This window comes from Sinocyclocheilus grahami, unplaced genomic scaffold (assembly GCF_001515645.1).
Source record: "Sinocyclocheilus grahami isolate Dianchi unplaced genomic scaffold, SAMN03320097.WGS_v1.1 scaffold34.1, whole genome shotgun sequence".
Classification (NCBI taxonomy): Eukaryota; Metazoa; Chordata; class Actinopteri; order Cypriniformes; family Cyprinidae; genus Sinocyclocheilus; species Sinocyclocheilus grahami.
Window position 1 is genome coordinate 2714777 of NW_015505213.1, and position 14330 is coordinate 2729106.

At 37.9% G+C, this 14330-nt stretch overlaps 1 protein-coding gene across 1 annotated transcript in view; it reads right to left on the reverse strand.

Annotated features, from left to right (window-relative positions):
• The window catches only part of LOC107581381 (unconventional myosin-X-like), a 54987-nt gene extending 40891 nt beyond the window's left edge, over positions 1-14096 (reverse strand). The window contains exon 1 of the mRNA XM_016266940.1: positions 13766-14096. Coding sequence (XP_016122426.1) covers positions 13766-13786 — 21 coding nt within the window. The 5' untranslated portion in view covers positions 13787-14096. The remainder of the gene's footprint in view (positions 1-13765) is intronic.
• Positions 14097-14330: the final 234 nt, after the last annotated feature.

The following is a 14330-nucleotide window of genomic DNA, read 5'->3' on the forward strand; positions in this document are numbered from 1 at the left end:
CAGCAGGTGTGAACTAGGGCAATAGTGGAGTGGACAGGGCTGTAGGTTATATATTAAAGTTGAAATATTGCATTGGGGAATTGGACTGATTTAATACACAGATGGATAAAGACTAAAAGTGGACTGATTTTTGAATGCCTTTGCAGAGGATCAAAAATACTCTTGTGCAGGTTGCATGGAAAGGTCAAATGCAGCATGGGTTAGTATTTTTAGCATGTCTGTGTGTGTGTACAGTCGGCGTAAGCCACCTCACCTCATTTATAAGGGCATCTCTCCCTCACGCACACACATGCTTACATTCAGCATGCACGGCTGTCTACTGAACATAAACAACGCTGATTACATTCAGTAGACAGCGCGTGCATGCTGAACGTAAAAAACGCTCAATACGTTGATTATGTTCTGGGGTACTCTCCAAAATGGCGAAAGATGGTAACTCGGGAGAAGAACTGCTGAATAAAATTGCTACGTTTCTGTGCGTTGATCGTGGTAATATCATTACTGTCTATGGAGGGCCAGAGAACTCTCAGATTCCATCAAAAATATATTAATTTGTGTTCCGAAGATGAATGAAGGTCTCACGGGTTTGGAACGACATGAGGGTGAGTAATTAATGACAGAACTTTCATTTTGGGGTGAACTAACCCTTTAATACACAGATCTAAAATAAAAATGCGATTTCTTTCCCAGCTGTTTACCTTCACAGACATAGCGACTGTGTTTTTGCAACTCATTTGTGTTTTTAACATAAGCTTGTGTGTTTTTGACAGTTTAAGCGCAATAAGACATGAAAGAGAACATATTAGTTTAATACTCACATGCCGTGTGACAGCCGCTTTCTGTGCGTGTGCTTCAGAAAGTTGTGAAAACCGTATATCAGAAGTTTAAACCGACAGTTTTAAAACGCATGATTTTAGGGAGATAGACATGATTATCAAAACCAAACAGTTACGAGCTGTAAAGGCACAGTCCTATTCTGGAAAGGGAGGTGGGGAGCAGGAGCTCATTTGCATTTAAAGATACATGCACCAGTAGGCATATGTTTCTGCTTCCACTCAAAATAGGCTTATATAGACTTATATTACATTTAGTAAAAAGGGGCATAATAGGTGCCCTTTAAAGAAGACCCTTATGCTCACCAAGAATGTATTTATTTAATCAAATAAAGTAAAAACAGTAATAATGTGAATTAAATATTACTCCAATTTAACATTTTAATATATTTTAAAATGGAATGTATTCTTGTGATGGGAAAGCTTCACAATTTCAATTTTGAATTTCAACAGCCATGACTCCAGTATTCAGGATCACATGATCATTTAAAAATCATATGCTGATTTGGTGCTTAAGAAACATTTCTGATAATTATCAATGCCGGAAAAAGTTACATAATATGCTGCATAACATTTTTGTTCAAACTGTGATATGGCACATTTTTTTCTGAATTCCTTGATGAATAGAAATGTCAAAAGAACAGTACTTATTTAAAGCATAAATATTATAAATGTGTTTACTGCCACTTTCTTACTGACCCCAAACTATCTGGTAGTGTATCTATACACTGTATTATAAAACTAACTATAAATAGCTACTTACAGTATCAGCCATGTGATTTTATTATGTGGAAACAGCCACTCTGTCAGTATTGATAGCACATGCCAACTAGCCTCAGACAGCATGGCCACATCATGTCAGACTGTCTCAGCTGATTGCAACAAACTACTTACAGTTAGCTAAGAAAACCCTTAGTGTTAATACCTTTTAGAGGTTTTCTCAACTTATGGGGTTTATTGCAAATGCACACAAACCTTTTAACCTTTTGCCTAAGGATTGAATACACAAAACTAGATATAAAACCACAAAAGATAAATTCCGAAGTAGCAGACTATATATAAGACATAAAATGGTGCCCTTAATATGAGTTTCTTTAATGAATATTACACTGATAATGTCATCAAATTTTTAAACTTCCCTATCTATTTTTTCCTGTTATTGCATATTTCCAGTCTGGTCTTGGTATGAACAGATGGCGATGAGTCTCAGGTAAGGACTGCATACGTCATACACACACATACAGTATGCTGTTCAAATACTACAAAGGAGACTCATACGTCAGATGTTGAATAAATGCATAAATCATGAACCTGTCGGATTTCAACAACTAAAAACTATTTGAAACAAATACAATTTTCCTTGGCAATACCCATTAACAATAGGTTAAAATGAGGGTAAAAAGCATCTAAAATATTCATGACCTGACCCAGTATCATTTAGCTACATAGGCTGATCTTGTACCCTCACTAGTCCACTAAAATAAACTTTGAGCCCATTCCTATCTCTCTGCATAGCTGGTGTCTGCTTTTTCAGTGATTTTATATACATATCATCCTAAATAAATATTTTTTTTGTGTGTGTATTTCTATACATCCAGTTTCCAAGTAAAAATGCAAAAACTACTTTATGATGTTGTGTGAGAGCCATTGGCTATTGCTTGGTACATGGACATTATGCTTAAAGGGACAGTTCACCCAAAAATGACAATTTTGTCATTATTTACTCACCTCTAGTCATTTCAAACCTGTATGACTTTTTAATTTTAAAATGCAAATTCAAGTCAAGTCACCTTTATTTATATAGTGCTTTATACAATTGTTTTAAAGCAGCTTTACAGAGATAAACAGGAAAATGAGCAGCTTAAAGGGTTAGTTCACCCAAAAATTAAAATTAGCCCATAAATTACTCACCCTCAAGTCATTCTAGGTGTATATGACTTTCTTATTTCAGACGAATCCAGTCGGAGTAATATAAAAAATGTCTTTGATCTTTCAAGCTGTTTAATGCCACTCAGCGGGTGTTGCATGCATCAGTACAAAAGAAGTTAAATAAAAAGTGCCCATCCATAAAAAAAGTGTCTCATATGGCTCCGGGGGGTGAACAACGCCCCCCCGGAGCGAATCGATGCATTTATGTAAGAAAAATATCCATTTTCAAAATGTAATAATAACTTTAATGTAGCTTGCGTTAACAGTCCTACACGGAAGCAGCTCCAGGCGGATGACATATGACTTCAGCGTTGCGCATGCGCCGGTGAGTCTCGTGAAAACCAACGTTTGTTAACAGGAGCAAAGGAAGCAGAATACTCCAACATTCTTCTTTACAAATCCTCGTTTTGTACTTCTAATAAGTGACAGTTGTTTTGTTTTGATCTCCCCCCTGCGCTTTCGCGTTCGTCACTTCTGAGCGGCGCATGCGCAAAGCTGACCTCATACGTCATTCCCCCAGAGCTGCTTCCGTGTACAACTGTTGGCGCAAGCTACATTGAAGTGATTATTACGTTTTGAATATGGATATTTTTCTTACAAAAATGCATCGATTTGCTACAGGAGGCCTTTGTTCACCACCCGGAGCCATGTGAGACACTTTTTTTTTATGGATGGGTGCTTTTTATTGAACTTCTTTTGGACTGATGCATGCAACACCCGCTGAGTGCCATTAAACAGCTTGAAAGATCAAAGACAATTTTTTATATAACTCCTGGAAGAGATATGATTTCCTTATATAATAAATAGGTTTAATTAAGTCTTTTATTTACATTGAAATAATGATCAACACACATACATACACCTATAGTAGACACAGAAACTTGTGCGTTATATATGTGCTGTATGTGTTTACATGAATAAATGATGACAGAATTTTAATTTTTGGGTGAATTATCCCTTTAATTTCAGTGACATGTGGCCAGACACTTCAAACCTATATTTTCCTAAAAGAAACGGAGAGTATCTCTTATTATCCACGGCTGAAGTAACCCTGCATCTTCAGTAGCCCCCAGTGCTAAAATGCTCCTCAGTAAAAACCCTGCAATGATCAGAGGCTGAGATTTAATGTTGGGATTGAGGCACCCTGGTTTCTCTCCGCATGGGGTTTACTTCATATTCTGACAGTCTCAAAGATGATGACTTGAATAAAAGAAAAAGCTATCACTCTAGACGAGTGAAACTTCATGAGCAACCATTCTAATTATACACAAGGGACCAGAACAATGACTAGACCATATAATGATGCCATGAATGTACAGTGAGAGAGGAAAAGAAGGAATGGAGACACAGGAAGGGGCACACGTGCATCAGCTGTGGTAGAAAGAGATTTGCACTGTTCCCTGGAGCGATCTGTCAGATCTGCTCTTCACAGGCAGGCGGAGGCGGCTGATCTGGGTCAGGAGAGACAACTTTGCTCAGTGCTTCTCTCTGCTGGTCTCTCTAACTGAAAACACAAGCGTGTACACATGCAGCTCCATCCTGATTTTGAAAGCCTTCATAGTCACTGTATGTCCTGCTCATGATCCTATAATACGGTTATGTGGGTGAACTGGATCCAAAGGAGCGATAACATACAGTCAGCCAATCATTATCGCAAAATAAATCCTGACAGGGTGGATCAGGAAACATTAGCTTGCTTATTACATGGCTATACACTGAAAAAATACTTTGGATCAACTTTTAATTTGTTACAGCCAAATTCACTTATTTCATCCCCCAACCCCAAATTATATTTATGGTTTGGTTCAAATGTTACATTTTTATTTAAAGGGGTCATAGGATGCCCATTTTCCACAAGTTGATATGATTCTTTAGGGTCTTAATGAAAAGTCTGTAACATAGTTTGGTTAAAATTTCTCAATGGTAGTGTAAAAAACACCTTTTTTACCCTGTCAAAAACAGCTCTTTTCAGAGCATGCAGATTTGTAGCATTTTCCTTTAAATGTTAATGAGCTCTGCTGACCCCGCCCCTCTCTTCCGTACCGCTCTCAGAGAGACTGTTTACTTTAGCTGCATTCATCGCGAAACTTATTAATTAGCACATTATTAGGAAAGGCGATTTGAAAAAACCTTACACTCACTTCTTCTGTAGGTGAAGCTGGATCACGAATGATTCGCGTGAACATAGACGCATTTATGTAGATCAGGGGCGCATTCCCTTCAAAAACAAACATAATCCACTGAGTCTCCAATTTTCATTATTACATCCAACAGAAGACCTCAATCGCTTAAGATTCATTCTTGTCTACAACTGCTCCAGCGGTGAAACAATGGCGGACTGATGACAGCTCACTCAGGGTGGATTTTAGGGTGGTTGTGTACATACACTGCCAACACACATTTCAGTTCAAACAACTTGTAAAAGTGCATGTAGCATTATATGACCCCTTTAAAGGTGCAATAGGTGATTGTCTTCAGAAACATTTTTTGTTATGCTGGTTGAAAGTCTCTTCACATCCCGATAGCAATCATTAAGTTAAGTGGTCTAAATGTATTTATCTATATTTATACATTCTGTGGATGGCGTAGGACCAAGAAATGTTCGTCCAATCAAAACACTCGGACCGAGTGTTTTAATTGGCTTTCCTACCTGCCTGTCAAGTTCAACGTACTGTATGTATTTGCACACCTCTGCGCACCCTGTTCGCGTAGACAGGATACGTCATCAGCGCATTCACGTACGCTGTGCAGACAGAGCGAGAATGGCAGGCAAACATCAACAACCTTCCTGGTATTGTAATACTTTTACTAACTGTACTATAAAGTTTTCTCACCGGTGAATGACACATGATATAGCCATACGCGCCTCCCCGCTCTGCATATTTTGCATGTCTGGCTTAGTTAACACACCCGATTCAGCTCGTTAGAAGTGAGCTACGTGCATGAACTGTGTTCCGATTGACATGCTCCCTACACAGTGTTCTTTGCTCCCTACTCCCTGAGCAGGGGAAATCCATTTGTTTACTTCACTTCGGAACATTCCCTCACGGATTTGCGCTGCACACACAGACGGAACTTACTAGAGAAGTGTGACATAATATACCTCTGTAAATAAATACCATTTAATTTTACGTCTTACACACTTTAATGCCCTTTGTATGGAACATATATGCTCGCTTTGAACTGGAATCATGGCGGAATATCCGGTGATGTCCACTTTACAGGGCGTCTCTTTTTTTCCAAGGCATTGTTAGATTCCAGTGTTTACAGTCATTTACTGTCCACAAGTTGGTATGATTCTTTAGGGTCTTCATGAACGGTCTGCAACATACTTTGGTTAAAATTCCTAAGCATTTAATTTTACGTCTTACACACTTTAATGCCCTTTGTATGGAACATATATGCTCGCTTTGAACTGGAATCATGGCGGAATATCCGGTGATGTCCACTTTACAGGGCGCTTACGGTCGAATAGAATAAACGTTGCACGTGATAAGAGATACATATGAAATGTGCAGGGGGGGGGGAATGGAATTGGGAACTGCTGTAGCCTATTGTAGTAATGTTGTCTCTGGTATTCTGGTCTGTGGGCGTATGTGCATTCAGGGGGCGTGGCATTAGACAGCGATTGCAGGGAGGGTGGGACGTTCGCTTTCAGTGCTATCAGGCTAAAGTTAGCATTTTTGGAGTAAAATTATTTGCGCAGACATAAACGAATTTAGGTGTATTCAGTGGCGCATTACCATTAAAAACAAAACTAATGCACTGCGTCCTCAGTGGTTCTGATGTCGGGAGAAAATTAAGATTCTTATGTTCTTCTACATCACAAAACTACAAAACACCTACATTGAAGACATTGTCGCTACAACTGCTGGAGCGTGGAGAAAATTATGGGCTTTGTACAACTGACTGAGGGTGAAAATATGCTAATATTGGTCAGTATATCAGCGGTTGTGGGTGGGGCCTGAACAATATGACATCATACTGCTCAGAAAATCTAAACGGCTTGACATTTGAGACTGTTTAAGATTTTGGGGGATTAAAAAAAGGAGTGAATGGATTTTTATCATTGTAGGGTGGTTATGTCCACACACTGCTATGATACATTTATATGCAAACACCATGTAAAAGTGAATTTTGCATCCAATGTCTACTTTAAAACTGAAATATAATCTTAATACAAGTGATGAAAGATTTCGTAAGTGTGACAGTAATCAGTGGTGAGTACTACTTTAAGGTTTACCTTGCCTGGTTTACATGTTTGAAAATGATAAACAGTTGAAAACGTTAGAAATTTAGAAAAGTAATCAAAAAGTAATCAATAATGTAGGTCAATATAATTTTTTTTCTTTTAACAACTTAATTTTATCAAGCAAAAGTTAAATGATCTATTAAGTAGAATGTTGACTTAAGATAAAACTGAAAATATTTAGTTAATGTTTAATTTAATTTATGAATAAAACTATGAATAAAAAGGATTATTCATCAAACACCAAAAAATTCACAATAATTTCTGCAGTCAGTAAAGCTAACCAGTGTTCTGCACATTAAAATACTAATTTCTTTTAATTTTGTGTATAGCGAGTTTCGCTTTTAGCCAAACTGAACACAACCAGAAACAATGTATTTCGATTAGACCAATATAAAAATGCACTCAAACTCACTTTGTAGAACAATGCTACTTCAACAATCTACCATTATCCTTAATGTTAGATGCTATTAAAGTCTAAGAGGTCAACGTTCAATTAAAACCTCACAAGAATCCATAAGACATGCAATTTCTAACCTGATAATGAAAATCTGATACTTAGTGATCGACACTGATCCCCTTGAAGGAAAGAAAAACTCTCCAGGTTAAGAGGCAGTAAACACACATATACACACGCAATGTAACTGTGATACACACAGTACAACAATCACACCTCATTTAGGCTATTCAACAGCAACCAAAGTGCAAGGGAAAAAAATTAAAAAAGAGAATATCTCTAAGAGCTTCCTTTAGTACTATGAAAACACGGAACACAATTAAACCAAAAAAGGGTAAAGATGACATAAACTTAAAGCAAGAATGATGAAGAAAAGAAGAATAGGAATTGATGGTACCAATCTTTTCCAAAGGCCTACAGCATGTGATAAAAAAGATAATTTAAAGTAGAAAGTCAATGTTAAAGCCCAGTACTTCAAACAACCTGAGAAATTAGTGCATTGCGGAAACGGATGAATCAAAAGAGAGAAGAGACAGCAGTGAGACAGCAATGTTGAAGAGAGACTGATATACAGAGAAAGGGAAAAGAGAGAGATTCACACTGGAACGAATCAAGGCACTCGCTTCAAATGAAGCTGCTGAGCAAATATAGGTCACACATCTCCAGTGGCTAATTTTCTCAGAACCATGCAGCGACACAGAACCACAGAGAGCGTGAGAGGATACACAATTCATGTCACCATGAGGAGGAAAGGATGCTAACACGAATTCTGCTCTGACCTGGGATGCATGTAATAAAGGATGATACAGATTTCCCAACTGACACAACATTTCTCACATCTTTATTCATCAAAAACTTCACAAGAACATCACAAGAATACAAATTATTATTAATCCACCAACAGTGTTAAACAAAACTAGATTATTAGGTGTTGGTGGATGTCAAAGATAATCTAAATTCAAAAATGAGCATGCAATAAAAATGCATTACTGGCCAATAGAGATAAAAATAAAATTCTGGTAATTATGGTACCAATATATCTTGAGTTCCTATATATTAGATTTCCTATACTAGAATTCTACAGTTAGCTAAAAGCCAATAGCCATAAAAATTTAAATTGTGTATGCCAACATCCTTTCCATTCGATAGTCATTTCCAGATAGTCGATGTTTGTTATGTTAATTTCTTCTTTTATTAGTTATTTTCTTCAATCTTTCAGCACTCTTTTCTCTGACATCCTGTCCTTTTTCTACTTCCCCCCCCCCAGCATATCTTTATAAACAGGTCTATGTGTTTGGTGAGAGACATTTTGGGTTGGCACTCTCCAGTTGTCATTGCTTCAGATTGTGGACATGCCATAGTGGCACAATTACATCTGCAAGCATTTTTGCAAGTAGTATTATTAGTTCAATTATATTAAGTGCACAAAGACACAAAAATACTATAAAGGAATTATATTAAAGCCAGAATCTGACCTGAAAAATCGACAAATCACTCTCTTTTTGTTTTCTCTTCAAACGTCTAGATTACAGTTTCCACAGCTCTGGCTCAGAAATGGTGTGTGTGTGTGTGTGTGTGTGTGTGTGTGTAAATCAACATAAAATGAGTTATATTAAAAATACAACAAAATTAAAATTGAATGAAAATGTCAATTGTAAAACTACATTAAAACTATTCATAATATGTTTTTTGCTTCAGTTATTAAAAACTAGGGCTGTGCAATATATCGAAATATCGCAAATGTACATATCGCAATATGCATATCGCTACAGCTTGCAATATTTGGGGCCATGAACAAAAGACAAAGAGAAAATCACTCACTGCTCTTACCTAAATAACTTTTGTAGCTTAAATAAGAATCAGTGCATATTGAATTCAAAGAGGAAACACTAAGCCGTGTTTTATTTTTCCTTTTTATTATTCAGTTCCTAAACTCATGTTAAAATTATTGCACTAATGTTAAAATGACATTTTTATGTAATGCTCGAGTAAAACTACCATTCACTTTCAAAAGTTGTTGTAGGGGTGCGTTCTTATTAGAATCAGAATCGGAATGAGCTTTATTCACCACTTAAGTGTGCGCAAACACAAGGAATTTGTTGTGGTTTTACAGGAACTCTTGGTACATACATACATACAAAAACTGTTTCATTTGAGCATGTGGCACTTTAAGCATTATCGTATCGCATATCGAATATCGCATTATTTAATGAGTTATTGCATATTGCATTTTTCTTCAATATCGCACAGCCCTATTAAAAACCCATCCAAACATTACATTTTATATAATTATATAAAACACACACACACAATCAGACACACTTTTCAGTATTGAGTGCTGTGTGCATATCCTCTCTAACATTTATCATTTTATCATTTGCAGCTATTCTCACATAGTTTAAATTTCATCACGGTCAAGAAGGAGTGCCATCAAGGTCAAGGTTGGGTTTGCAAAATTGGCTGATTGTGACCACAGGATGCCAGATTGGGGGAAAATCTGTGGCTGTTAATTTAGCTGTTACATCCCAAACCATTTAAAAAAAGGTGTTTTTGAATAAAACAGTGCTCCAATTAGATATGCTTTATTAGTACTTACAATTTTCTGTATGCCCTCAGATAGAGTTTGAGGATATGTTTTTTGAACTGAGATTTTAAAAAGTGGTGCATAAAAATAGAAACTTCTGTAAAGATGTAGGCCTTCACGTCCAATTCTCATCTGAAGAGAGCTATTATATGGTCAGCACTAATACTTATATATAATCTCTGGCCTACATTAGAAAATTGTCTAGAAAGTAAGTGGGTCCACAACATAATTAGCCTAAGATTTTGTAATATTTTTACAACAATGACACATCTCATAACACGTCTTAATAAACATTTTGGTTTTTCTATAAAATATCAGTCCTTTTTTTTTTTAAATCTAGTTCATTCCGAACCACATGCTTGAGATTCTAAAATGTAATACCCAGCACTAGGACCATGGGGTGACCCAGTAACGTGCCTCTATTACAATGTTGCTGTGGGGACTGGAGGTGTGGACTGTTGAGTCACCAAAACCTGAACTGTCACCACAGAGCAGACAGCAGAGAAATGGGTGCTAAAAGAGCAGTTTGTGCATGCGTGTTGTGCTTTAAAGGGTCACTGAGCTTTCAGGATCTCAAGAAACACCCCTGGGCTCCTGAGACACTGCTGGGCAATGACACATTAGGATGCTGGGCAGAGATAAGGATATTAGTAGAAGGGTCAAGTCTTGATTTTTTTTATGGGGACTTATATGCTCCACTGCATCTTACACATATTATTACCCCATTTAAAAGGGTAAGCATTACACAACTCTTTTGGGGGATAGTTTGACCTCTGGCCCCTACATTAACACTGAGAGGAAACACTAAGCCGTGTTTTATTTTTCCTTTTTATTATTCAGTTCCTAAACTCATGTTAAAATTATTGCACTAATGTTAAAATGACATTTTTATGTAATGCTCGAGTAAAACTACCATTCACTTTCAAAAGTTGTTGTAGGGGTGCGTTCTTATTAGAATCAGAATCGGAATGAGCTTTATTCACCACTTAAGTGTGCGCAAACACAAGGAATTTGTTGTGGTTTTACAGGAACTCTTGGTACATACACACAAATAACCATATATATATATGACACAAGATAGTTATAGAAGTTCACAGAACTGACTCAGCAACTGTAAAACTGTTTCATTTGAGCATGTGGCACTTTAAGCATTATCGTATCGCATATCGAATATCGCATTATTTAATGAGTTATTGCATATTGCATTTTTCTTCAATATCGCACAGCCCTATTAAAAACCCATCCAAACATTACATTTTATATAAAATAAACCAACACACACACACAATCAGACACACTTTTCAGTATTGAGTGCTGTGTGCATATCCTCTCTAACATTTATCATTTTAGGATTTGCAGCTATTCTCACATAGTTTAAATTTCATCACGGTCAAGAAGGAGTGCCATCAAGGTCAAGGTTGGGTTTGCAAAATTGGCTGATTGTGACCACAGGATGCCAGATTGGGGGAAAATCTGTGGCTGTTAATTTAGCTGTTACATCCCAAACCATTTAAAAAAAGGTGTTTTTGAATAAAACAGTGCTCCAATTAGATATGCTTTATTAGTACTTACAATTTTCTGTATGCCCTCAGATAGAGTTTGAGGATATGTTTTTTGAACTGAGATTTTAAAAAGTGGTGCATAAAAATAGAAACTTCTGTAAAGATGTAGGCCTTCACGTCCAATTCTCATCTGAAGAGAGCTATTATATGGTCAGCACTAATACTTATATATAATCTCTGGCCTACATTAGAAAATTGTCTAGAAAGTAAGTGGGTCCACAACATAATTAGCCTAAGATTTTGTAATATTTTTACAACAATGACACATCTCATAACACGTCTTAATAAACATTTTGGTTTTTCTATAAAATATCAGTCCTTTTTTTTTTAAAATCTAGTTCATTCCGAACCACATGCTTGAGATTCTAAAATGTAATACCCAGCACTAGGACCATGGGGTGACCCAGTAACGTGCCTCTATTACAATGTTGCTGTGGGGACTGGAGGTGTGGACTGTTGAGTCACCAAAACCTGAACTGTCACCACAGAGCAGACAGCAGAGAAATGGGTGCTAAAAGAGCAGTTTGTGCATGCGTGTTGTGCTTTAAAGGGTCACTGAGCTTTCAGGATCTCAAGAAACACCCCTGGGCTCCTGAGACACTGCTGGGCAATGACACATTAGGATGCTGGGCAGAGATAAGGATATTAGTAGAAGGGTCAAGTCTTGATTTTTTTTATGGGGACTTATATGCTCCACTGCATCTTACACATATTATTACCCCATTTAAAAGGGTAAGCATTACACAACTCTTTTGGGGGATAGTTTGACCTCTGGCCCCTACATTAACACTGACTAAGGCAAGCAATTCACTAAAAACCACTCAAAACACCTAAGAAACTGCATTGGAACCACCTGCCTACCACCTACAACTCCCATCTCAGCAGCCAGTTTTTATGGACAAGAACCAGCTATCTAGTCACACTGATTCTAGCTGATGCATCACAAATTATCTGAACCACTTGGAAAGACCAGCAATTAGAACCCACATACAGAGACAGATTTCACTGTAAATGCCCCATAAATTAAATGAATGGCCCTTCCAGATAGCAGGCCGTGAAGGATCCAAAGATCAGGTTCTCCTGTTCTGTTGGGCCATCACATAGCCTACTTTCGCAATTTCTTGCTCTTCTATCTAATAAATACAATATCCATAGTGTCTGCATCATCAATTAATGTAATTTACTCACTAAGCCTTGTGTTGGTGCTGTCCACTCTGACACAGATTAAATGCTGACTGCGTAAAACCATTTGAGAGACATAGCATGTGCTCAAGAGGATAAATGTCTTAACGAGGATGCCATAATTCAGTATTAGATCAAATGCAGGTGTTTTATGTGCAAAGAGTGTGTGTTTTTAACACAGAGAGATGAGCAATGACCTAATCATCCAATCAAGTAGGATTTGGGCACCTAATTGTACTATAAAATGAAAGAGATAAGCGAAAGAAGCAGACATAAAAATGAAACAAATGGATGAAAAATCTGCTGTGAGGCCTGTCCTGCAGAATACAGATCAGGTAAACAAAACCACCAATGCATTCAGGGTGAAAGGTTTATTATGAGCCGCTGCATATATGTTCCTATCAGACTGAAGGTGAATGCTCTGAATATGGAAATCATCTCAGTTATGCCCGGACAGCCTTGACAACACAGCCAGGCACTGCTTTTTGGAATCAGAGACATTTAATCTCATTCATAACAGACAGTGTAGATGCATGAAACCATTTGTAAAACCTTGCATAGCACCCTTGCAGAAACATCATATCAGAGACCCTGCCTCTGCTTCAACGGGCGAGCCCCTTCCCCCTCACGCGCGCCACAGCCCAGGCGAGCGCGAGACACCGATGCCCGCGACATCACCATAAACTACTGTCAACGTGTCAAATAACGCACTGGCTCCTTTTAATAAAACACTTGAAAATGATAAACAGTAAACCGACTGTATGTCAACAGAATGACACCGTTATAGGAAGACACAGCATTACAAGCAACATCCTGGGGAACAGCCAATGAGAATTATCCACCGGTTTTTACACCATAAGACTATTGGGGAATTATTTCACACATACAGCGCACAATCTATTATTTTTGCATTGCACATAAAGCACAACAGATGAAATGCCACGTTCCCTCGTTAGAAAATGAGCCCACCTCTGCGAAGAAGGTCTCCATCTTCCCTCAAAGGCTGCAAGAGGATCCAGCTAATCAATCACAAAACTGTAAAGGATTCGAGAAACGTTTGACAAGATGTATGTCTGCTCTGCAACTGCTTTCCATTCACGAATGTTTACGAGGAGCAGGGCGCCGCAATCCTGCGTGAGGTGGCAATTCAAACAACTGATGGCGCGACAAGCGGCCGTTGGCAAATAACAGCCGGTGGGAAAAGAAAACGCTCAGGTGTTTGGTTTCTGTAAGTGTCTTTTTTATTTAATCGAAACGCCGGTGTCCAAACACATGCCTCGCTGACTCCGGTGTCTGCACCAGAGCGAATGAGCCAGTGTGCGCTCGCGCATCTCCGGTTGGGCGGCGCACCGCGCGCAAAGACAGCCCCCCCAAGTTCACCTTTTTTTTTTTTTTTTACCATGCATACCGGTAGTAAGATGACAGAAATGTGCATCGCGGAAATAAACATGACATATATTTCAGCTACATTCTGAATCTACAATAAAGCAAATGGTATCTGATAATCAGTGCGTTGGGATGCGTCAAGCGTGAC